This window comes from Rhipicephalus sanguineus, chromosome 6 (genome assembly GCF_013339695.2).
Source record: "Rhipicephalus sanguineus isolate Rsan-2018 chromosome 6, BIME_Rsan_1.4, whole genome shotgun sequence".
NCBI classification, from domain to species: Eukaryota; Metazoa; Arthropoda; class Arachnida; order Ixodida; family Ixodidae; genus Rhipicephalus; species Rhipicephalus sanguineus.
Window position 1 is genome coordinate 138,216,413 of NC_051181.1, and position 25,471 is coordinate 138,241,883.

Sequence of the window (25,471 nt, forward strand, 5' to 3'; positions counted from 1 at the left end):
TTGCCAAATAATGGGAATTTCCAAATGTTTAGGCATGCACACATTCGACTGTTGTGATCTATTCTTGTGAAGCTAGCCAGCAAAACTCCTCCAATGAGCTTTTGAATCGTCGAGTATATGTATGTATGCCACAGCAAATTTCCACGGCCATTGCTATTTGCCCTAGTTGTAGATTATTGTGCGTTGGCCGCTAGCTGTGACGGTCCAATAAAGCCTTTAACTGGTTTAACCGCGCACTTCATGCTCTGGCAAATTGCACAGCACTTTTCAGATGACGTCACATACGAACATGCGTAGAAGCAACACCACCTAGACTATTCACAAGGCCTGTTCATACCCCTCTCTCCAGACGGCATACATCACGCTAGTTGTCCTACTGTCCAGTGGCCGAGGACGCGTCGCTCAGGTGTAGGTGTTGGTGACCCCGCGCACTTTTTTACCCCGAACGGCGGACAAGCCATGACAGGTTTGCCTTTCTTCGCTACCTGCTTCGCTGGTTAGACTGCGTTAGCCTTGGTGCTGCATCGCACTGCTCTGAGTCTTCGTCTGTTGCCACGTGTCTTATTTTATTGGTGTTGCATTTGTAAGTATGTGATTACACCTCGATCAGTGCGACATGGGACGTTGTTGTGTTCCCGGATGCCGCGGCAATTATGACAGTGGTCCGAAAGTGCGTGTTTTCGCATTCCCCAAGGATGAAGCGCCGAAGAAGTCATGGATAAAAGCCATTCCGCGAAAGGATTTCACACCAAGCATACACTCCAAGGTGAGAAACTGCTGAAATTTGCTCTGGCTCTATCGCATTACTGGTGTTCTTTCTCTGTTACTGTTGAACGGAGCGAGTATCGTGTGCGGTGATGGTAGTTTTGTCGCGCTTCAGGTAGGGCAGTGCGGTAAAATAGAGCAGAAATACTCAGGGTCGTGTCAAAGTTCCCATTAGCCCATTTCGTAAGAAAGTAATTAAGTCTGTGTTATGCTTGGCGCAGGTCTGCGAACTCCACTTCCTCGAGGCTGACTTCATCAGAAAGCTGTCACATTTCGACGCAGCGTCGGGAAGGACTTTGCAGCAGCGTACTCGTTCTGAAGAGCAGGAACATAGATGTGGAAGCTAACACAATGAATGACAGCTTGTCAAGAGGAAGCTTAAAGCTTCCGCAGCCATGTACTGTGCACATGATGCTGGTGACAACGCTTGTTGTCGAAAAGCTCACACCAAGGGAGAAAATGCAAAGGCGTTCCTCGCGTCGAACAACCAACGAGGCATTGTCAGCTCCATTTCCACATCACTGCTAGGAGATGTTGAGCTAAAGACTTGTGAAAATGGCCATACCTCTGAGACTATCGTGCGGCATGTAGTGCGTGTTGCAACAAATGTCGCTTTGAACAACTTTTGTAGACTTCGAAACGACACCATCCAAAGTTGTAACTTGATTCATGGCTGCGCTAAAAACACGGACAACAGAAGAGACGTACACAGGACGTCTCGCCCGTCCTGTGTACGTCTCTTCTGTTGTCCGTGTTTTTAGCGCAGCCATGAATCAAGTTACAAATTTGCACCAACTGGCCCAAATGAAAGCATTACTGCACCATCCAAAGCGCCGCACAAAAAAATGCTGCTGACAGAAAAATCAAAACCTTGAACAAGGAATGAGGTAGGACGGTTTTAGCCTTTCGTCCTAATAAAACCACTTCTACAAATGCATTTCTGATTCTTGTTACAGTTTGATGCCTGTAAGGTGTAAAGGCAAGCGTAAACAAATGCAGACCGCGCAGGAACAAAAAAAGAAACACCGGCTTTCAGTAAGTGCCCATAGCAGATATAACGAGAACGTGTGGAGACGACGGACGGGGTGCGTGCAAGTGGGCAACTAGCGTGACGTCACGCTCTCTCTGGAGGGGCCTTGTCAATAGTCTAGGTGGTGTTGGTAGAAGCCGCCAGTTTTCGGGCACGTGAACGATTTTGAAGTTCCTGATACGACGGTTGTGCTGTTCTGCAGTGAGTAGAACAAGTGATCGTGTATCATGCGCTGTAAGATGATGCCGCTTTCAAAAATTAACGCGTTAGCTGTCCTTCCCCATTTCCCGCCGCCGCGGCCATTAAAAGTCGGGGATTCCGAAACTATGGCGTCCGCTACGCAGCGTGGGTGTGACGTAGCATGGACGTAAGTATGTTCATAACTTTGTTTGCGTTGCGGCAGAAACAAATCCTCAGAGTACCCTCGTTGTAATCGCAACCAGATGCGCCTCGTCGAATTCCAACACTTAAACGATGTCGCAGACTGAAAAAACTAAGCAACGTACAGCTCTGGACAGTTTCTGACGGTGTGCCCGTGGGACGTTCACCGGCTTCAGCATTGCACAAATGGTAAATATGTTTGCTTGCGTCTTGCGAGCTAGAGCGAAGCTCTGCTACTATGGGAGTTGCCGGCCTGCGCAAACCTCGTAGTTCATCATTCTGAGCCATGTCGTTGCCCACTGCAGGACGAAGGCCTCTAATGATCTCCATGCAGTTTACCCGACCCTGTGCGAGCGGATAAATTGGCACAGAACCTGCTGAAATCGTGTTTCACGTCGCAATTAAATGTTTGCTTGCAGGCATTAACTGCGGACATATCTACTAGCGCGAAAAACACACAAAGGACGATGTAAGAAAAGACGGCAGGCAGGACTTAGCGCCAAGTCCTGTCTGCCGTCTTTTACCCCGTACGTCCTTCGTGTGTTTTTCGCGCTAGTAGATATGTCCGCAGTTAATACGCACCAACTAGCCCAACTCGCTTCTCTAATGCTTGCAGGCACTTGCTCTTGCCGCATAGCTAGGTCAGCGGCGCGGCGTTACAGGGAAAGTTAAGTTTTTCGGAGTGCAATGCGTGTTGCGCACCGTATTCGTGCCCGCCATATTGAAGTACTAGCACCACTAGCACGTCGAGATCTGCATCGATAAGAAACATGACATCACAACTGGCGTGCCGAGCGACATATCGAGAACAGTAAAACCTGGCGATAACAGTCATCAACAAAAAAGAAAATGATATATACGCGTGATGACATAACGATTTTAAAACTGACATTATCGCCATGTTTGGGTGCTATGAGAAGCGGCATTTCGTATGTGGACTGCGCATTCGTTAAACAGTGTTGAAAAACCCTGATAAAGTGTAAGAGGGCCGATTAACTCTTTCGTTACCGCCCCTTTAGAATGTGGGTCGCGGTGACCCGAACGCGCCGAGCGAGAATTAAAAGCACTAATGCTTCGTTTCATGCGTAGTTAGTTTTTTTTCCCCCGAGAGGCGGCGATTTTTAACAGCGACTCAAAGATAGCGGTTCGGTTGGTTTTTCCACGAAGATGGCAGATGACGCGGTAGCAAAACCCTCTCAGAAATGTTGTTCTTTAGACGATTCTGTTGCGTCCGCAAGCGATTTTTCTGCTGTTTCTGGCAGGAAAGACTCTGAGGATTATGCCAAACCATGGAAACATATTTCGGATGATGAAAACCGTACAACGAGCCCGGATCCTAGTCAGGTGTTGATCAGCACGTTTTGCATTCTGGCACGTCGATTCTTCATGCCCATTAAAATGGATGCTGGCACCATTAAATATTTTATTTGTAGTGCCTCAACAATGTATGGTGCATATTTGGTGACATCACCTTCGGCCAGCAGAGAATGATGTTCAGCCCAAGAAGGGTACCCGGCCGTGACCTCAGAGTAGAGTTGCGCAGTGAAGCGATATGTGTCACAAGGAAAATCGGCGCTTTCGGCATCTTTTTCACAGCGGAAGTTAATGAACAGGATTTGTGCTCACAGCAATTAGTATGCTGGTTGCTATAATCTTGCGGAAGCAGTATTATGCCGAGGATTATGGTTTTTGGGAAATGGTCACGTACGGCCGCAGAGATAGTGAATTTTATTTGCCTGATGATACAAAAAGTGTTGAGGACCAGAAACTTTACTACCAGGCGAATTCCACTCATATATATATATATATATATATATATATATATATTAATATATATATATATATATATAATATATATATAATATATATATATATATATATATATATATATATATATAATATATATATTATATATATATAAAGCCTGTTTTGCCCAGTGCCAAACCAATCTTTCCATAGTGTCAGACATTTAAATGTGAAGGCTTTCCTGTAGCTCACACATTTAGAATACCTTTATTGTGTGCGGTGAAGCCATACCTTAGGATGTTTCGGTGCCATGTTCAGTGTTACCGTTCCGTATCTGAACATTTTTCTGTGCTTCTATTTAGCATAATTTGCTAAAACGCCTCTGGCTAAATAGAAAATGTATTTCTCTTCTTCACTGCATTCATTGTATTACTGTGTTTGGGAAACTTGCAGAGGGAAAAATAAAACTGTGTAACGTACCTAGTGGAATAATGCAGTTTTCACTCGGCAGACGAAAAAAAAAATGTTAACTCACATGCTTTTTGAGCTAGATCATTCAAACTATGATCTAATATACATAACTGTTGAACAAACATTTTGTATATTTCAGATTATTTGTTTTTTCTTTCTTGTTGAGCGCACATTAGAAACATTCTACGCAAAGTTGAATAAATCTTGTTTTTCATACATATTCTTGCCTATAATATCCTAATATAAGTTTTCTAAAGTAATACCATTGTAAAGTACAATCACTTAGATTTATATTGAAATATAATATTGCACTGTATCTATAATATTATTTATGACAAAAAATGATTACTAAAACCTACAAAATTTGGCCAGTTTTCTCACGGTAAGGAAACAGTTAACTGCTCTCCGCTCGTGCGTATGCTACTGCTGCGCAGCATGGCTGCGTTAGTAATTGCCATATCCGCCGTTCATACTGCGCGTCTTCAAACACAAGCAATGTTCGATTCGTTGAGGCCAATTAAGGGGCAGCTGGAATATTGATTTTAGGCGAAGTACGTTGTTCATACACAGTTACGCTAGTGAATGGCAAAATAACCTGGAAAGGTGAAAGGCATCGTATCGGTAAAATTTCGCACATGTGCTCTGTAGTTAATTAAAAGATAAACTACAAAACTTTGCTAACTGGTCGTTGTGGTTTGTTGTGTGAGCGATGTCCACCTTTCCTAACTATTCAGCTGCGATGGAAAAACTGCACAACACTCCATACTAAATTTTTAAAACCTGTGCTCAAATTAAAAAATCGAATTGACGCAAAGCTGCAAAAGAAACAAAAGATCACGAGTCAATCCGTTACTGATGAGCATCGTGAATAACAACAACCTTTATTTCATCCTCAAATGCAAACAATGAATTGTACACACAAGTGCAGCCTCTATCTAACTTAACTAATCAAGATAAATATAATGAAAGAAACATCAGAGGCCTTGGGAAGACGTAACTAGCACAGTCTGCAGGAAAAATGAAAAGGTGCTTAGGGTGGGTTGAGGTTATATATGAAGTTCTACATAAGAAAAGGCATTCAGAGGTTTGCGCACTCTATAAGTGATCGATGCTTCAGTTTTGTTGATGAGGGTTGCAATGTGGGCTTGTTGGTGAATCATTTCAACAGCTTTGATGTAGCGCGAAACGCCACACGGACACGAGAAGGCACACGAGGACACCACACAGGGCTACTAGCAACATGTTTGTTTGTGTGGTGTCCTCATGTGCCTTCTCGTGTTCGTGTGTCGTTTCGCGCTACATCAAATCAGTTTTGCTAGTTGGGTAGATAAGTTGTGTGCATACCCGAAGATGTGTGTCATCAAAGAATGCAAGGAATGGATGCAGATCTTTTGTTCGTGCCTTTATTTTTGATCATGGCACCTCAAAAGTACAAAATAAATGCAACAAGCCAGGCTGTCATTCGAGCATGTGAATAAAATACTTTGAAGCATTTAACTGCGACGTATTAGTGCAGTCTTAACATGGTTTTCAGAATGAGAAAACCAAGGTTGCTTCTGCTGTTCAGCACCTTGCTGTATATACGTCTCTTTTTGTTCCCATTGAAACTTTATACATACTCTTACATTTTGTACAAGGTGTTGCTGTTGAACATGACTGTACAGCAAAGCATAAAAAAAGAACAGACTATTTATGACATTAAACAAGTTCATTTGCAAGAATATGTTTTGTGACTCATACTAAGATCCTTCCTTTCATTACCAAACTTGTATCACAGCAGCTGAAAGGCACTGATATATTGCACTTCTACTGATTACGTTAGACTCCTTTCAAGATGAATACTCTGGCAGACAGAACAGATTGCAGACAGTCTTTCGCATATATTTAGACCTCTCAAATTAATGTGGACTTCTCGCAAGATAAAGAGGTTCTAGTAGTGACCTTGTGTTTGCTGGTAGGTTTGGTCCCAGTGTTTTGATGGAAAACAATGTTGCACGGATTTATTGCACTTATACCATACGAACAGAAAGGCATGGGCCACGATACTGCAGCGATGCCTTTTCAATGCTATTTATTATCATTGTTCGTCAGTATCTAGAGCAATTCTGCCTGCATTATCAATGGGATATGCTGGCTCTGTATGGTAGATAACAAGAGCGGGATAAAATTGAGCAGAAGGCTACAACGTCACAACCATGACAATCACCGACATTCGAAATAGCAAGAATTGCTACAGGAGAATGCCAGAACATAATTCAATGTTGGTACGGTAACATTTTAAGTGTTTTTCATTCCAGCAGCGGAAATACCTGCAGCATGCTTCAGCAATTCTGCTGCCCATGTGAGGACAGCGAGCAGTGTATTGTGCATAAACTTCTTGTACACATTCTTAATATTAATAATTGTTGGGGTTTTACGTCCCAAAACCACGATATGATCATGAGGGACGCCGTAGGGGAGGGCTCCAGAAATTTAGATCATCTGGGGTTCTTTAACATGCACCTAAATCTAAGTACATGGGCCTCTAGCATTTTGCCTCCATCGAAATGTGGCCGTGGCGGCCAGGATTCGATCCCGCGACCTTCGGGTCATCAGTCGAGTACCATAACCACTAGATCACCGCGGCAGGTTTGCATACCTTCCTTGAACCTAGGAAAAAGGCTTACCTTTTTGCCTTTGGTGCACGTAATCTCGTGAAAAAGATTTGCTATGCACATTGCAAAACTGTACATGACTGGTGTGGTGGCGCTTGTAGAATGTGTGACATTCACACATCTGTCTCACTCTTGCTCTCAACGCCGGTGTACTGGCTATTGTAGTCCTCGTCATCATCATCTAAAAAACTCAAGCTACTCAAGTCTATATCGTCAAGGTTGGGCATTTCAAGCTCTCCGCCGCGCAAGTCCGGGGTAAATACCATCGGTTCGTGTAACTGCGCCACTGCGGAGGTGGCAACGGCGTTGCCTGTTCCGTCGCTGGCGCTGCTCTCGCTGGATTGCTGTGCTGGGCTCTGAGTCACACCAAGTATGGAAACTATGGGCAACTGGTTCTCTGGTGATGACACAGGCTGCTGCGACATCACTGGTGGACAGGCTTCCAGGGAAATTTCCTTTTCCACAGCTGCAGGAGGAGACGCTGAAGGCATTACAGCACGAGGCGGAAATGTGGGTGACATCTTAGGGCTGCAAACAGAATATATGTATTTTAAAGAAAATGCAGCTTTAAGAGACACTAAAGGCAAAAATTAAGTCGATGTGGATTGTTGAAATAGCGTTCCAGAAACCTCGTAGTGCTTGTCTCGTGACGAGGAAATGTCTAGCTTGAAAAAAAATCCAGTTTTAGTGGTCCGCGTACCATTAGCGCGATCCAAACCGCCCGCCTATAAGAACGATCTTCTGACGTAGTCATGCTCGCCCTTTACTTGCTTTACGGCCCGACAGCCAGTGCAATGGAGCAAGGGGCTTTAGCGGCACACAGTTGGGCGAAAACGGAACTTGCCTTGTTCTCATCGGTTACGTCAAGAAATTCTTTTTTTGTATGAATGAGAATGAAATGCATGAGTTGCATTTTATTCCATCTTGTAATGCACTGAAATGTTCTTTCTTGTCATGGGTAGTTTGAGTACTTGTGATAAATTGTATTGAGGCCTTAAAGGGGTCGTGAAAAGAAAATAAAGCTGCCCGGTTGTAATTTTCCCTGCTTCAACAAGGATTAGACATGCCAATTCCGAAATATTTCGGCGCTATATTCAGCCTATAATTAATGATGCCCATTTGAAATCAGTTTTCTTTGGCTCCTAAACGACTAAGCGGCACTACCGACCGCCATAGGGCAACACCTTGGCTATAAGAAACATGTAGTATTGCAAATAAGGCACATGTTCAAAGAATAACAGGTAGTCAGAATTATGTACAGCACTTCACTGCGGCATCTCTCACGTTCTTGAAGTGTAAGAAATTCATAGGTTATTTCTATCATCTGCGAAAGAGGACATGACTGGGCCTGATTCACACTGTTGTCGAACGTTTCGTCACGTCACCCTCACAGCATTGGCGTCAGTTGTGAGACAGTTGTTTCTTGCTGCTTTTTCCTAAAAGGAATGACACACTGATGATGACATCAATGCTCACCAGCATCACTGGCGTGTCACTTCCTAATGTGCAAAGGACTAGAAAACATTCTTGACTGGCATCAATGTGGTGATGGCAATGAAATGTTTGATAGCTGTGTGAATCGCACCTTGGTCAAGAACTCAAAGTCAGGCCAACATGACCACTTGTGCTTTACTAGCAGTTTAGGGCAACACATAATTTTTGCTTACACCTGTGTGAAAGGACAACACACATTAGGAATAAGCACTTGCCTCGCTGCAGCTGCGTTGGTCGGTGTGGTGGACAGAGGAGTGATGGGTGTCAGGAAAGTGGGCTTTGTGGCCTGGCCCTGCCGAATATCGTACCACCTTTGTAGGTCAAAAGGCGATGGGCTTCCAGGTTGGCTGGGAGGCATCAGTGTGCCCTGAGAAAGTCCTGCAAAAACACGAAATTTCACATAGGTGACCACTCTGCTGCTAAAGATATTGTCAGTTAACAGCATGCTATTGAGTGAGATCATGCCAAACACAAACAAGTGCATAGTAGTTCAGAAGCTCCACCAACAGCCTTTGACATGTTCATAACAAGTGTCTATATGGCATGTCCTTCAGAAGAAAACGTTCGTGCATGTGTGTGCTTACGTATGAAAAATAAAAGAAGAAGCCAGGTGTTATATGAGACACCATCTTGATGCTGGATGTGCAGTACAACCCACAGCAGTACTAGTGTTATCTATATAACTACAGTCTACTCAAACTATGCTCATACATCAGGTGGGAAAAGCAGTTACATTCAACAACTTCTGCACAGGTATCCGTGTGCATCAAAAAGCACATGAATGCCATGCAAATATATGCAAATTCACGGAAACTTTGAGTGGCAGGGCGAACAGAATAATGTAAAGATGAAAAGGGGCACTCCTCATAAAGCAGTAATCGACGTACGGCTCTGGAAATTGTGGGATCTGACGAGAGTGCCGCTCTCGGAACGCACGGGGACAGTCACGCGGTCGTGCAACAACAATACGTGTACATTTATTAAGTGCTTTTACAACGACGAACTTGCCAGCCGAATCCGATACAGAACTACTAACATGCCAAATAACCTTATACAACGCCAATACAATACACAGAAAGCATACAACGTGCGTATGTGATGCCGCCGACTCACCACGAGGGCCCACAGGCCCGACCCACGGACCCCTCCGAGAGCCGTCCGTCCACGCACGCTGGCAAACCCAAAAGATACTCGCTGCCATTTCCTGTGCACCAGTCTAACCTCTTTCCCACCTGGCAGCGCTGCCGGCGTCACTGCGCTTACTCTACCCTGCGCGAGCACCGCGCCACCTCTCACTCGGCGGCTGTTAAACCTAACTGCGACCAATACGCGAGACGTGTGTGCGCCATGAGGTGCAACCGACTTTAAAAGGAGTGAGAGCACCCCCCCCAAAATAACCAATTGGTATACTTACAGGTGAAGCACAAGAGCATCAAAACTTCTTTTATATATATATAAGGAGCTAAGTGTTACAGCTCAATTAAATGCACAGCACCCGTATTATATAAAAACGTCGAAGTCATGGAAGTCATGATATACCCAGGGCAGTGACTTTTCTTTTATATTCTTTTATATTATATTGTCTTAAGCCTGTTAGAATTCGGTGGTGCGGGTGTTCCCTGCATTTTGTTTTTGTTTTTCTTTCAATACCGCAGCGAACAAAAGGGGCAGTAATCCTCATCTCATGATTACTACAAGTCAGTGTACTCGGTGTAAAGTCATCGGAAGTGCTGGTGCGGCGGTCACTAACAATGCAAACAAAACAAAGAAATTCACGCTTAAGAGCTCACAAAAGGAATCTGCGCTATCATATGGAAAGCGAAAATTTGGTAGAAAATGATGCTGACAGAACACACACAAGTGGTTTGATCGGAGCTCTTTCACACGCTGGCACTTACTTCGAACTGCTTCATTCGGATTTTCCTTAAACTGCTGAAGCACCTGCAAATGTAAGGCAATTTCATTATCAATGAATCGCAGCATTAAATCAGAAAGAATATTTGTTATTTTGTCACTCATTTTTCTAAATGACAATAAGACATTCACCTGTTCCATCTCTGGCCTGTCCTTCCTGTCATAGCTCGAGCACTTCTGGCCTAGATGTATGAGCAGACTGAATATGACCTGGTTTTCATCACCGGCATTTGTGTCTCTGAGGCTGTCCAGCTGATTGCTCTGTGCACAGTCCTGAACTGTCTCAATCTATAAATGGCGAGATACATTAAAAATTAGACTAATGAGTCTTTGTATAACAGGATTGACGTAAGCAGGTGACAACATGAAACAAACAAGGCCATGGCTTTCTTTTAATCCTGAGTATACACCCATGATGAGGGGCGATATTATGGTACAAGGACGGGGCATGGTGACGGATAAACAGCGCAATAAAGATGTGAACTAAAGAAGGGAAAGATGTAACATGCACTGACTTCAAAACAGTAAGGCAGGTATACAATATATCTGTCCTTCTGAATAAACCTTGAAGTTGGAACCTGTCATGTCTTTCCTTTCCTTCATAGTCCATGACTTTTACTGTGTGTCGTTTATCGGTGGGTTGTGTATAGTGATGAGTGAGGTCTACAAACAATGGTAGAGTAGTTTTTTTTTTTTTTTCCAAACATTCAAGCAAGCATGTTTTCAAGGAAAGTGTCATAAATCTTTATCGAAGAGCTGAGGAAGTTTACTTGGTTTTCATTGGTATTTACAAAGAGCACCAAAGCAGAGACATTGTGAGAAGTTGAGCAGGCAAAAAAATGGCCAAAGGCTGCTCGTCTTACTATTCTTAGTAGAGCACTACATCAATTTGGGGAACAAAGAAAAAGAAGCGCAGTAACTTGCCAGTGTTCGGGTCTTGCGTCGCCTGTCATAAACATGCTTACTGGTTGCGAGCTCTAGAAGAACCTGGAAAACAAACAAACAAGAATGGTCAGGCATACGAAGTAGTTAATGCCAAAGTCATGAATCCCAAGAAAAACTTGTTTGGTACTGCCCCTGATTTGCCATAATACTACCTTTGATTGACCATGCGCACAACAACATTGTTTCACAGTGGTTGTATTAGCTGAAATGTGGTATAACATTTAAACCAGCTGTAAATAATACTGGGAAGTCGAACTTTTCAACACAGTGAAGGCTTGGGCCAGTCGGTACATACTTGTAAGGGGAACAGAACCCAAAGGCACAAAATGAAGAAGGGGTACAAACAGTGTTGATGGATGACTGAATTCTTTATTAAAAAAGGAACATACCTCCGTAACTGCTACGGTGATGCTTGTGTGCGCGAGATATTTGAAGCCATGAAAATCTCAAGGAACAATTCGTCTTGCATTGGCTCTCTGTCTGTGGCATTGTCTCGTGCTGAATTACTATATTTTAAAGGGGTCCTGCAAAACTTTTAATGTAATCATCGAATGGCTTCAGTAAATGAGTTCAGTGCCTCACGAATTGACTGCCGCAAACATTTTTAGAATCTGTCAAGTACGAGCAGAGCTACAAGGATTTGCCACACGCTTTAAGCACTTTCTCTCTCTTTTCGCACCAGCGAGTGCGCTTAAAATTACGCAGGGAGGAGGATGACAAGGGGGCAAGAAGATGCATCCTTTCGTCAGCGCTCGTCACGACCTTGAGCACTTTTCATTTTTTCTTCGAACAAATGGCTTCAGTGTGATCGCGAGCGTGCACGCGGGCACGTGGCGGCATCTTGCAGCAGTCACGGTAACTATGCAGCTCGCCATGCTGAAATCAGCCAATAGCCGTGGACTCATATGGCGCAGTAATTTGGGTATATGGCATCATTTGCAGAGAGAAGAGGGAACAATTTCTAGCTGACTTTGAGAATTAATTGTAAATTCCAAGCCGCGTGCTGCGCTATAATGTTTGGCTCGCGTGTTTTCAGGAGCCTCTACTACCGATCGGCAGCGTTTTCTGACCATGCTGGAAAAGTGTTGCGGGGTCCCTTTAACAGCCACAATATATACAGTCAAATCTATTCGCAATTGTATAATAGTTCCTGCATGCTCCCCTGCTCATGCGCAGTGGTGCACAGCTGTTTGCTAGGTACATATAGTGTGTACCTGTTCCTTTCATAATAAAGAATTCAGCCATCAGTCAACACTTTTTGTCCCTCTTCTTCATTCTACGTCCTTGCGCACTGTTCCTCTTACAAGGGTGAAGACTTCTAATCTCTAATTTCACGACTAAGCCGTGTAACTGCTTGTCAAGTGGTTTGCTCACAATTCCGTAGCTGTAGATGTCCACCTTGGTTGAAAGCTGCCTACTCTTCAGGTACTCGTGAGGAAGGTAGTATCTGGTGCCATGAACATGGGACACCACTACCATGGACTTGTCCGCCTCAGGTCCGCATCTGGTCAAGCCAAAGTCTCCTATTTTTGGCTCCAAGTTGGTGTCCAGAAGAATGTTTGCACTTAAATATGAAAAAAAAAAGTGAACGTAACAAGTTCTACTGGCTTTCTTTTGTTGTCTAAAAAACATGCACCAACATATCACCGAAGGGGCTGTGAAGTCTTTAATTTGTGTATAAATGCTTTGCAATCTAGTGCTTGAGATACCTGGATGGATGGAAAAACTGTATTATGGTCCCTCAGAACGCGCTCTAGCACTTCGCAGGCCACTCCCACATCGGAACACAAAGACCAAGTCTCCCTGCTGTGTCACGGGCCCGTTGGACTGCCCATAGCTAGTATACTACAGGAGACTCTTGTTAAACAGAACCTGAATGGACCAGGAAAATGTGCTCCGTTTAACAGGAGTTCCATTTACCGAGAGATGAAGAGGCGTGCATAATTCAAGTATAAAACCAATCATATTAAAGTCAGCAGCTGAACTTAAGCAGCAGTTCTGTTTAAGAGATTTCTGTTTACTGTAATATATATGATAATTATATCAAATTTTGGTGTTTTATGCACCAAAACCAAGATCTGATTTCATATGAAGCACGCTGTAGTGTGGGACTCCGGATCAGTTTTGACTGCCTGGGGTCCTTGAACATGCAGACAGCATGTGTGCATTTCGCCCCTATCAAAATGTGGCCACGGCATCTGAAATTTGATCTCACAACTTTGTGTTTAACAGCGCTACAAAAGATCCCCTAAGCCACAACTGTGGGTTGCTGCCTAGATAAACATAGGACGAAATGAAAGAGCTCATTAAATTACACCAGTCAGTCAGAGGATATTTAGCTCAAATTATTACACAAAACTGCAAAAAGGGACAGATTAGTACAGATGTCACTAACTCATTTCAAGCAAAGATAAAAGGAACGGCAATCGAAAGCAAGATTATAATTCAGCTTATGAGACCTCCTCCTGCATGTTATATGTTGTGATTCTTTTATCTGAATAAAATCTTAGTTGACTTAAGGATACCATCCCATTTATAACCATGCTTCAATAGCCTGGCGGGCTTCTGTGATTCTACATTAATGGTAGCTAACTAAACCATGTCTACCTAGCCCACCTACATTAGCATTCTTCCACTCAGATTTTACAGTGTAGGTTTCTTTAAAACCACACACAACACAGCCCTGGAAAGCTCTCAACACAATTTCCTGTTAAAATATTATTTGTACTGTGATAATACAATTACTGATGCCTCGCACCTTTTTATATCACCATGGATGAGGGGCTTGCCACCAACCAGTTTAGTATGGAGAAAATAGAGTCCACGTGCGACACCCTTGGCAACTGTTGCTCGCTGCGTCCAGTTTAGGCTTGGTGTATTGTGCTGAACGTAAGAAAAAGAAAGGGACAGTACAATACATAAAGCTTCGGCACAATACTCAATGGCAGAAAAGTTTTCAGATTTCTCATGGCCCACCACCAGAGGGCCTGAGCAGCAACGCATAACTTTGGGCATTTGTAAGTAGTCTTTTGTAAGAAGGTTGTCCCACAAAGACAGCCAGGCATTACAAACAGCAAAGTACTGTATTTATATTTTTGCTCAAGTGCACCAAAGCGCACGCATAGTTAGTAAGAACACTGGATGTTTTCATGCTCAAGAATTAATGTTCATCACAGCAAGACAGTGTCACCTACTATGCTATAAATCATATACATATTTCTAACACAACACATTTTACAATGCTATGATAAGTTTTCACTTAATGACCATGTTCACCATATCAAGTACATAGATGTAAATGTGCATTATAGTATTTATGTCTGTGCAACAACTGTTTCAACAAGCGTACAAACCTTGCAACGAAGCCTGTCTTCAAGTGAGCCGTTCGGCATAAACTGGTACACGATGCAGGGTTCTGGTCCGTCAAGAGAGACACCATAGAGGGGTAGAATGTTGTCGATGCGGCAGCTGCATGTGTGTCATGGCACGTCAGACAACACAGCTAGAACTTTGTAGAATCCTTATACAATTAAAACTCGATCTAACGAAACCTGATTTTACGAACTTCCTAATCCAATGAAGAAATTTCGATTCCCCAGCAAATACCCATAAGGCTCAGTGTTATCACCCACACGAATTAACGAACTAGCTTGGCCACTAAACCCTATTTAACTAAGTTTTTCCAGAAATAACTGAGTATAAAAGCGGTGGTTTCCTTCCAATTTTGCAGAGACAGGTTTTTCTTTGAGTGCACGCTCTAGCGCTATCGCATTAAAACATCTAGGCGCCCTACTCACAGGCCTATAGCTTTAGTTTGGTGAGGCTGCATGCCGCACTCATGCATGGAGCAGTGGACTTGACAGTTGGTAGCGCTCTTGCGTACCGGATGGTGCTACAAGTGGCAGTGGTTGGTTTCGCAATTTCATGGCACTAATAGTCCCCTTGCAACTTTCTGGCTTGGCTTGCTCGCACAATCACTTCGTTCGTTCCCTGCATCTGCATATCGTTCGGCCGTCATTGCTTCACGTAACCATCTTTCTGGCCTGCATCGCCCGGACATGGTGCCCCTATTTCCGGGTGACATGGGAGGCTCCATGTCAGGGCAGCCCTCACGGACTTTTCACATGTGCACATAGGTCGGCAAACTCACTCATGAGTCGACTCACTCGGACTCACTCAGACTCAGATCAAGCAGTGAGTCTGAGTATGAGTGAGTCCGAGTGAGTAATATTTTGATGAATTTGAGTCCGAGTGAGTCCGGTTGAAGAAAACTTTGGTGAGTCTGAGTCCGAGTGAGCCCTAAGCGCAAAATACATTTCTTGAGTGGGATTGAGTGAGCTCCACGCCTTTTTGCCGACATATCGTTCTATTTACACCACTTCAGCATTGCTGCCAGCCTTTGCGGCTCACGTTTATACTCCCGTCGACTCACAAGTACTTCAAAGTCCCAGAGTTGATATGCCAGCTCAGTATTGTCTGAGTGAGCTCCGCATTGAGTCTGAGTGAGCTCCGCAGTGAGCTCCGCATTGATCAGAGGCGTGAGTTACAGGGGGGGGGGGGGAGGGGAGGTGCCATGACTTGACCCCAAAAACTCTTTCATAGGAAGTACTTGATAAAAATATCTCATGTGAATCATCTCTTTCAATAAAACTGTCTTTAATAGATTGCAACCACTGATATATCATATTTGAAGGTACCAGATCAAAAGGCGCCAAGTAGACCACCAATTATGTGAGATATTGGGGATAAAGAGCATTCACACCATGGTCGAAAAAGCCAATTATACGCTGACTGACTCATGAGTCGACTCACTCAGACTCAGATATAGATGTGAGCCTGAGTCTGAGTGAGTCCGAGTGAGTAATAATTTGGTGAGTTTGAGTCCGAGTGAGTCCGGCTGAGAAAAATTTCAGTGAGTCTGAGTCCGAGTGAGTCCGGTTGAGGGAAATGTTTCGTGAGTCTGAGTCCGAGTGAGCTCTAAGGGCAAAATATATTTCATGAGTGAGTCTGAGTGAGCTCCGCATTTTTTGCCGACCTATGCATGTGCAGGAGTAGATTGGTGGCAACGATGACCTGGTAGGTTTTGGTTGTCGCTACGTTACAATTTTAAATTTCGAAGAGCCGAAAAATCCCTTTCTCGATTTTACAAAACTTCCCAACTAAACGAAGTAATTCGAGCATCCCCATCACTTTGTTAGATCGAGCTTCAACTGTATAACAAAAACTAGACCCCCAAGAAATAGACGTAAAACGGGGTCCATTAGGTTGGCAAAATCACTTTCACTTGTCAGTACACAGACTCATAAACTCTCCACACTCATTTTACAGACCTGATATTGGGGGTTATTCAGCAATGAAGTGCATAAACTGATGCAACTATGCACTTATTTTGCTGACCTGTGATGGGGTCCAACGCTAAAGGGAACACACAAGCGTGTTTTGGTGCCAGCTGTGGTTATGAAAAAACCAACTGCCAGGCTTCTGCTGCAGCATCGGCTGCTTTGCCAGTGCCTACATACTACACTTTGACTGTGCCGTGTGCTTGGACATTCACTCTTAATCAGTGAGGCTAATCTCACAACTGCACATACATACCTTTGTAGCACCTCCATCTCTGTCAATGACTGCTTGAAGCTCTGCTCCTGTCGTATGTCGCCATCCTTTTCTTTCTGTACAAAACAATTTGTTTTGTACAGCTTAACACACATCAAGCACGTAGTAATGAAAGAGCTTTGATAGGGTGAACATTTTTACAAGTGACATCAGTGTCTCATCTTCACTAGCTTTGAATGATTTGTTTTAAAGAGCTGGTGATACCAGAGAGATGTGTTTACACTGTGCCAGCAATGTACACAAGACTTTTGTGAGCCATATTTAATTTTAACATGCATGGTCACGAAGTAGTTTGTGGGCAGTGTGATATCGTACTAATACCCAAGTTCGGACTTGTACTTCTAGCACTGTACTTATTATTTACGATGTCCACTGAGCCCACTGTCCTATCCAGGAATGCAACAAGTAAACTGAAACTGAGACCTGTGCAGTGCTGCCTGGACTGGTATAAGCGCATTCACGTCAAGAGCATGCACTGATTAAACGAGGGCTGTCAGCACTGCTGCACTTGCTGGTACCACAAGCTTCCATCTGTCAAACATGTCACATCTAATCCTTTTGCCTACTCAGTCTCACCGCAGTTACACCGAAAAAGGCAAAAACAGTAATTACCACGTGCAGCCTTTTCACAGCTACTATTGTGTCCTTCCAACAACCCTTGTAGACTGTTCCAAAGCCTCCCTTGCCAAGAATCTTGTTGTCGAGGAAGCCTTCCGTGGCTTTCTTCAGTTCATCATAAGGTATTGTATTCACAAGAGGCTTTGCTTCGATCCGTTCTGAAAGGCAATAGCACTTATTATGCCCGACACACGCATTTGAGACTAGTAACCAAAGGACATTTGCACTATTAAAAAAAAAGAAAAAAGAAACCAGCAGCAGTACAACTTGTGTTCACTTCTATCAAACATTGCGCAGACAAAAGCACTTATGGTGCACTTTTTATGTTTCTACTGGTGAATGTTAAAAACAAGTTATCTATAAAGAAAATACTACAAGCAAATTTGACACATTTACAAAAGCACACTACATTTTACACAAGTGGAGCCTATATTTGTCACATTCTTCTAGTAATGTCATAATAAACGTGTTTATTAAACATTGCACCAATTTGTACAGTGGCAAATTGGTTTGAGCAACATTCACGATTCTTTTGGTAGGTCATGTTTACCTTATTAACATGAGCTAAGCACACTGATATTCAAGACAGCCTAATCTGACTCACCCTTTGCAGCGGCACATGCCCCTCCTTGCTTGTTAGACGCTCCCTCTATACTCTGAGCTCTTACAGGGGCAACATTTTGCACTTTTCCTTCTGGAACGCTCACTTTTGGTTCATCGCATGGTTGGAACTTTGGAAGCTGGGGGTACAGGTTATTCCCATTGGCGTAGCAGTTGTTGCTGACCGAAGGAAATGTGCCCTGGGGAACTTGCAGGGGACTTCTGTTGCCCTGCCCTGGCCTGGAAATGCAGAAGGATAATTCACGCACAGCTATACATATGTTGAACTGCTTGCAACACTTGCAGTAAATCCAATGAAGTACTGTGTTTCACTCAGATTTCAGTTGACCATATATCAGATATTTATGCTGCCAATACATTTTAACATGAAGCCACTTATCAGGGGAGGTCTGGTTATATCGCATATACCTATCACAAAACACACTGTCAGAAACACTACTCACAGTCCAGGATACACCATCTTGACCTTGGAGCTGTTCACCTTGGCTTGAGAGTGCCCTTTGTCCATGTTCATGTGGCAGTCGTCAGGATAAAAGTTCTTACTGTAAGCAGCGGCACCCATTGTAGACTGCAAACAAAGCATACACTGTGTACAGAGGCATTCTTTGATCAAATCAAAAGTGGACCTTCACGCCTACGTCATAATACCCATATACAAGTTGCACTCACTGCAAACTTGTGTAAAGAGTGATTAATTTAAGTTTCTTGGAACTGAAAACCATGTTAGAATTTAAGCACAGCAAGAATTCAGAGAGAAAGTTGTTTTAAAAATAGTTCTTGCTCTAAATGCAGTAAACGGCCCTCTTGCAGAGAGCATTTGCACGAGCTTAAACCTAAGTGCTATGCTCAACGCAACATCAGCTGCATCTACTTACAAAGTAGTAATGCGACACTAAAACGGGCCCTCTTACGCATTCAGTTATGGCATGAATGACAAAGTTCTATATGGCACTACGTACATTAGCTTCAAGATAAGAGTGAAGCGCAGTAAGTTAATGAAGTACAGCTTAAAGTATTTAAGTATTTTTGTGCTAATCACAAACAGAAGTCATGGCTGCCTTTTGCTGTGCTTGTGTGTATGGATAAGACATATTTTTCCATTGTATTCTGTTACATCCGAAAAAGTGTTTCAATTGTTTTTGACAATGCCTATCTAAACACAATAAAACATTTTCTGAAGGATTGATAGTAAACGACAAATTCTCATTAAAGCAGGTCATCAATTAACTTCAACGACACTATGTACATTTGCAAGGTCAGAGATGAGCTAAACATAAGCGACAGCTCAAAGCAGATCAGACTGACAGGAAAGGATTTTCATGATAGAAGAATCAAACTTTCATACATCGGCTGGTGGTGCAGTGCCTTTGAGCATTGGAGATGAGTGAAGGTACATGTCGCTGCTGCTCAGAAGTGCACTATCCAACTGTGTCTTCTCCTGTCTATCCAAGAGGTGTCGGTACTTTGGGCTCACTGTCAAGGAAAATAGCATAAGCACACATATGCTAAGTAAATAACAACTTTGTCAAATATGTACAACTATAGCATTAGTTTTCACATATTTAATTTATTGTGATGAGTCATAAGATATGCCGGATGTTTCAGTAAACTTCCAGTCATTCCTAAATGGTACAGTAGTGATAAGGAGGCTAGTTGTTCAGTGAAGGAGCATGACGTATAGCGTGATAATACAGTTAACTTATTTAAATTATTATTTTCTAGTTATTCATTATTTAAGGCAAGTTGTCATTTGAAGCTGGTATACTTTGTAAGTAGTCTGGGACTAGCACCAGTTCTGATGTCTCTCCACTGACACGCACTGAAATGCAGATATATTCCAGCTATTAAATTTGTAGAAAATCTTTTCTCTTCTGAACGGTGCGAAAAAGGTTTGCAGAGCACTAACTAATTTCATGGAAGAGATGATTTTATGGCAGGGCCTGTTGCTAGCTTTTTTGCTGTTTACTATATTAGATCAATTTTCATTTTACTGGCTGTGCACAAATGGTGTGAATGGCCTCACTGAATATTTTTTCCCATATGAAAGCAGCTGGCTTGCCATCCTGTTCGTGCAATTCCTCAAATTTCTACGCTCTCTCCACTTGTGCTTAGTTCGACTAGATTTCAGGAGTACTTATGAATGCTGCTGTTGAGTATACTTCTCTCATTCTGCCGATTCCAGTGCAGCACAGTTTCCTTCCCTTTTTATTGAAAATAGCACTCTTTGCGATTGCACCCAGTTTGTGGTGTGTCTGTCTGTTCATATCTGACCTCTTTCTTTTGTTTGTATTGTGTTCAACTTGTATCGCCAAATAGTCCACAGTTTAATGGCTAGAGCATTGGGCACTGAAAGAATGCTGTTCAAGAACCAAACTCACCAAAGTCCTCGATGATGAGCATCGCCTGCATATGCCTCATTTTGTATAAATATACGAACAACTGATTCACCGTGCCATTTTTTTCGCCCCACTTGTGCAAAAGTTCATCGGTTGGGCTTTCTTTTCGCAGGATGGCTTGTTCCATGAGGCTGATGCTTATTTGGTCCATGTGCATAAAGTTGAAACCTGCAACAGGACGTAAATATATGTATTTTTTAAACATATGAGTCTTGTAACATGTGGTGCGAGCGTAGTGTAAACTAAAGCTTCCAAGGCCACAGTACACCATTAAGTGGGCAGCGGTGCTACATAACCCCGCCCCATTGCGAAGGTAAAATAAGTAAATAGAGCTGTCACCGCGAATTCCCCAGCAACGAAAGTTGCAGTATGCCCCCATGACAGCTGTCATACCGACGCTGTGGCTTCTATGCCTCTAAAAGCGGCCAAGCATGTAGCGGATCAAAGTGAGGGATTGTGCGATGTGCGGTCTGTATTAAAATGATATGCAGGATACAAGAAAACGAATCGCTTACAATGTTTTCTTGTCGGACACACTTGTTAAGCAAGCGAAATTCTGGCAGGGCTTTTTTTTTTTTTTGGAAGAACTTCTAATTAGACAGCAACCAGAGCGGTCCAATTCATCCGATCGATCAAAATAATCTGCATGGGAGGCGGTTTCGCACGCACCGATCGTTGTAACAGCGTCAACACATGTTGTGGACGTTACAGTGTCGACGTATAATGCATTTGCGCTTACCCAGTTCCTTCCATCGTCCTCCGGCGTCTAGCAGTCTGCACAGCTTGTTCCGCTGAGCGTAGGGCAGCTCGTATATGTATTTCACCTGTTGACTGCTCGCGCACGCCATTCCGCGCTTGGCGGAGCTCAGCGAGCGATGGGAACTCATCACACCGTGTGTAGCAACAGCTGTCACTACTGCACGCAACAGTTGCGATCGCGGTGGTTTTGACGCCTAATTCCGATCCATAAGACAGGATGACACTACTACTATTGCTACGGCGCTTATGAATGTCACGGTTCCTTGTTTACGCACGCTAGTTGCGAAACGAAGTGAAACGCCTCGGGGTACAGATAACTTTCCGCCGTGCTCCGTATTCCGTAAGCTCATTCCGTCTGTACTTTCCCCGTTGAAAAGTTTCAGCCAAGGTAGCCAGAGGAGCGCTGCGTGCCGGCCGCTTTTAACCCGCATTTGGTGGGCGGAGCGCGTGGCTACCGCTACCATTCGCACGTAATTTGTTTGCTGTATCGATTATTTAACTCTTAACTAGAGCCTGCGTATACCTGGCCTGCATCAGTCATGAGCGTTTAATACTCACGATTAATTGTAGGACTAAAAAAAACAACAACAAAAAAACAGCTGATGTGGCAGTAGAAAACAACCGTTGCATTTTAGAAACATTTTAGAATCAAGCACTGTAACAGATTGCTCAACAAGTTAATTGATCTCGGAAGAAACATGTTTCGTGTAACAAATAGAGGGAGATATACTGACGCACACATGTGAAATGTGTTTGCACATAATGTCTTGAAAACAAGAACAGATTTGTTTTCCAGTGATCATTAAAGCCCCTTATGTGGCTGTAATAGCATAATCACAAGGACGATGACAAGTGCATTGTTTGCCAAAGGCAAAAGTGTACTTTCTCAAAAATTTTTACTTACAATAACATCATACAAACCAAACAAAAGCAAGGTTACATTGCTTCAAGAGAGATGGGCACTGCAACGATACCACCTGTGCCACAGCCACATATCCTTTTTTACATCATAATATGGAATCACTGTAGTATAACGCCCAATTTATTGTGTTTGAAACAAATGCTGTGTATTGCAGTTGTGCATATTAGCTTTGATGTTCATATTGTTTTCCTTGCGAAATACACCGTTGAGAAACCCAACTGCTGCTACATGCATGCAGTCTTTCATAAAGAAAAAAGGAAAGAGAAACAGGAAGTGGTTAGTCCCTCCACTGGTGCCCACACTGGGGACTGCAGCACTTGTAGAATGTAGTCATGGGCTCATCGGCTGACCGTGTTTGAATCTGCATGAAATAGGCACGGCCGTGGCTGCACTTGGGGCATTTTTCTTCGGTCGAATCCACATTCTCCCACGCAGCTGCACCTCCGAGCACATCATCAACATCCTTGAGCCGCGGGTACTTCCGGTTCGACATCTTCTGCTTGATGTTGTGTACGTACGGACACGTGTTGCAGGCAAACCGATAGGAATTGAAAGCTTCCTGCACGATGAGAATATTGGAGCAGGTTGGGCAAAAGAGAAGCATCTTCTCAGCAGTTACTTCCTTGTCGATCACTTAATGAACAGCAGGTAACAGCCAGCCAGGACACAGCTCACAGAGACGAAGAAGTGAAGTCTTGTGCCTATAACGGATGCTGGGACATGCGAAAGAAAAAAAAGAAGAAGAGAAAAACACACAAAGTGAGTGGCGTGGACAACACAGGCGTGCACAAGATAGGCCTTGGCTAAGGTCTGACAATACAGCATCGTAACTAGTAGTCAAAAGTGGCCAAATAAGGGAAGCCTCAGGCTGGAACCAACATTTTACAATAGTCTACACCTGACAACCTGCCCTGTTTTGCATCAGGACTGATGGAAGACAGCTTTAGCAGAGCACCGCTTGCGCTCTACAGATATTTCGTGCCACGGCAGTGTGAGGAACTGTGTAGGTTTCACATTTTTGACAAGTTCACGATGCCGAGATGCGAGTGTGGCGCTATCAGCATGGCTGCAAGATGAAGAGGTTGTGTCAACACACGCTCTGTTGAATTGAGCGAAGAGAGAAAAGTATTTTAGGTTCTGCAGCTCGCTTGATCACTGCAGACTCGCGTACTGATGTTCCTGCTATGTAGTTCTGTGCAAATTGCTAGCATACGATAGTGTGAACAGAGTGGACTGCAAATAAGTGGTCTGCTAAAGCTCTGTATCACGTAAGGATTCATTTTGCTTAATCCTACCTTTGTTACATTCCACCACTCCCAACTAGCCAGCCACAGTGATAATGTGAGTGGAGCGCTGCTAGGACTACTGATATAGGGCAAAAAGACTAAGACTGGAAAACAATGATTATATTTCTGAGCAAGTTTCCTAGCTGAATCGAATGATTGTATTACCTCAATGCAGGGCAAGCCTGCCAGCTGAAACATTGGCTCTGGACTGAGGCTTTTGCTGTTTGACCACTTTTGGATTGCATTTCCTACAAGCACCAAATATGATAAACTCAGTAGTCAAGAGTCCGATGGAATCCCATCTGGTCGGGGAAAAACATGGTGCAATATAACAAAAACGCCAATATAACGCCAATATATGATAAAAACGCCAATATCAATCAATCAATCAATCAATCAATCAATCAGTTTTTATTGTGTAACATACATATAATGACTGGTTATTATTATACAGGTAGGACCCCAGAGCCCAGTGAAAGGCAGTTGCAGGGGTCCGTTTTTTAACAGTAGTAGGTACTGCTGAGCTACAGAGCAATATAAGTACATAAAAGTGCAACAAAATACAATAAATACAATATAGATACATAGCAATACATAACTACATATAACCAAAAGAAGTCAAAATAATAATGATTAATTCAAGTATTACTGTTGTGAGTTTTGCAGGTGATCGCGAACACATTGTTTATACAAATGAAATGATGTGGATGCTGCGATGGTACAAGGTAAAGTATTCCAGAGTTTTGATGCAATATAAGAAAATGAATGTGATCCGTAGTTAGTCCTTATGCGTGGTATGCATAATGGTTTACTTAAAGTAGAACGTAAGGAATATGTGGGCATTTGATATGCTAATGCTATTGACGGACACTGAACAGCGTTATGCAAAAGTTTGTAGACAAGTAGTAATACACGATAATTGACACAAACTGTGATGGGTTGTATGTTTAGTAGTCTATAAGCATATGAAGCTGAGTCTCTTTTTGGTATGGAGAGAAGGGCACGCACAGCTGTGTTCTGTGCTACTTTGAGGGGTTTCAGTGTTGTCGGGTAGGTTAATCCATAAATTACTATAGCATACGTGATGTGTGAATGTATGAACGAATGATATAATGTTAACACTGTCTTTATTGGGAAAATGTAGCGTAGCCTGTAAAGAATGGGTATTTTTCTGTATATTTTAAGTGTTGTCTCATGTACGTGTGTGTGCCATGAAAGTTGCGCGTCCAAGTATACACCGAGAAATTTTGTATTACTGTAATATATATAATATTATTGTAATATATATAATAAATGCCAATATATAATATAATATATCTAATGCAAAATAACAAAAAGTGGCTCACGTTCCGGCACGCAAGCTCAGAGGCCATCTCATAAATGTCAAGGATACGTTGGACAGAGACGACTTTCCCAGCGTAGTATATAAAATTCCTTGCGAAGACTGTGAACACGTATATATTGGCGAAACAGGAAACTACAAAAGAAGGCTCCGGGAACATTTTAATGACGTCAAGAACAAGAAAGCAGCTTCTAATGCCCTCGCAGAGCATGTTGCGTCTACTGGACACGATATCAACTGGGATAACGCTTGCACCATTGCCACGGAAAGAAAGTTGTTTGCGCGACTACACGTGGAATTTTTGGCCATTCAGACTACTGCGCATACACTCAACAGGAATATCGGGACACTCCCCCCGGGTATGCGCGATGTCTGCAACACGTGATGATACGTGCATAAGAAGAGCGCACTACGCCGTTTTCTGTCATTGTGAACAAGGCTCCCGTGTGGGGAGCCGAAACGTCGTCTTTTATAATTTTTGTGTATTTTACCTTGGTCGGCGTTTTTGTTATAT

At 43.2% G+C, this 25,471-nt stretch overlaps 2 protein-coding genes and 1 long non-coding RNA gene across 3 annotated transcripts; 1 reads left to right on the top strand and 2 right to left on the bottom strand.

Moving 5' to 3' along the window:
- Window positions 1–597: 597 nt before the first annotated feature.
- On the top strand, window positions 598–1,420 carry LOC125758805 (uncharacterized). The gene is made up of 2 exons (XR_007416432.1): window positions 598–766; window positions 987–1,420. It is a non-coding gene; the product is annotated as an uncharacterized LOC125758805 (long non-coding RNA).
- A 7,275-nt stretch (window positions 1,421–8,695) lies between these two features.
- On the bottom strand, window positions 8,696–21,757 carry LOC119396533 (pelle-like serine/threonine-protein kinase pik-1). Its single transcript, XM_037663790.2, has 14 exons — window positions 21,388–21,757; window positions 20,631–20,816; window positions 19,598–19,725; window positions 18,696–18,820; window positions 18,236–18,471; window positions 17,626–17,789; window positions 16,996–17,069; window positions 14,754–14,868; window positions 14,159–14,283; window positions 12,775–12,964; window positions 11,380–11,442; window positions 10,588–10,743; window positions 10,440–10,482; window positions 8,696–8,919 (listed from the first exon to the last, which is right to left on the bottom strand). The coding sequence occupies exons 1-14, from the start codon at window positions 21,533–21,535 to the stop codon at window positions 8,711–8,713; spliced, it is 1,962 nt and encodes a 653-aa protein (XP_037519718.2). The 5' UTR covers window positions 21,536–21,757; the 3' UTR covers window positions 8,696–8,710.
- An 849-nt stretch (window positions 21,758–22,606) lies between these two features.
- Window positions 22,607–24,988, bottom strand: LOC119397586 (DNA-directed RNA polymerase III subunit RPC10). Its single transcript, XM_037665011.2, has 2 exons — window positions 24,962–24,988; window positions 22,607–22,888 (listed from the first exon to the last, which is right to left on the bottom strand). The coding sequence occupies exons 1-2, from the start codon at window positions 24,986–24,988 to the stop codon at window positions 22,607–22,609; spliced, it is 309 nt and encodes a 102-aa protein (XP_037520939.2).
- Window positions 24,989–25,471: the final 483 nt, after the last annotated feature.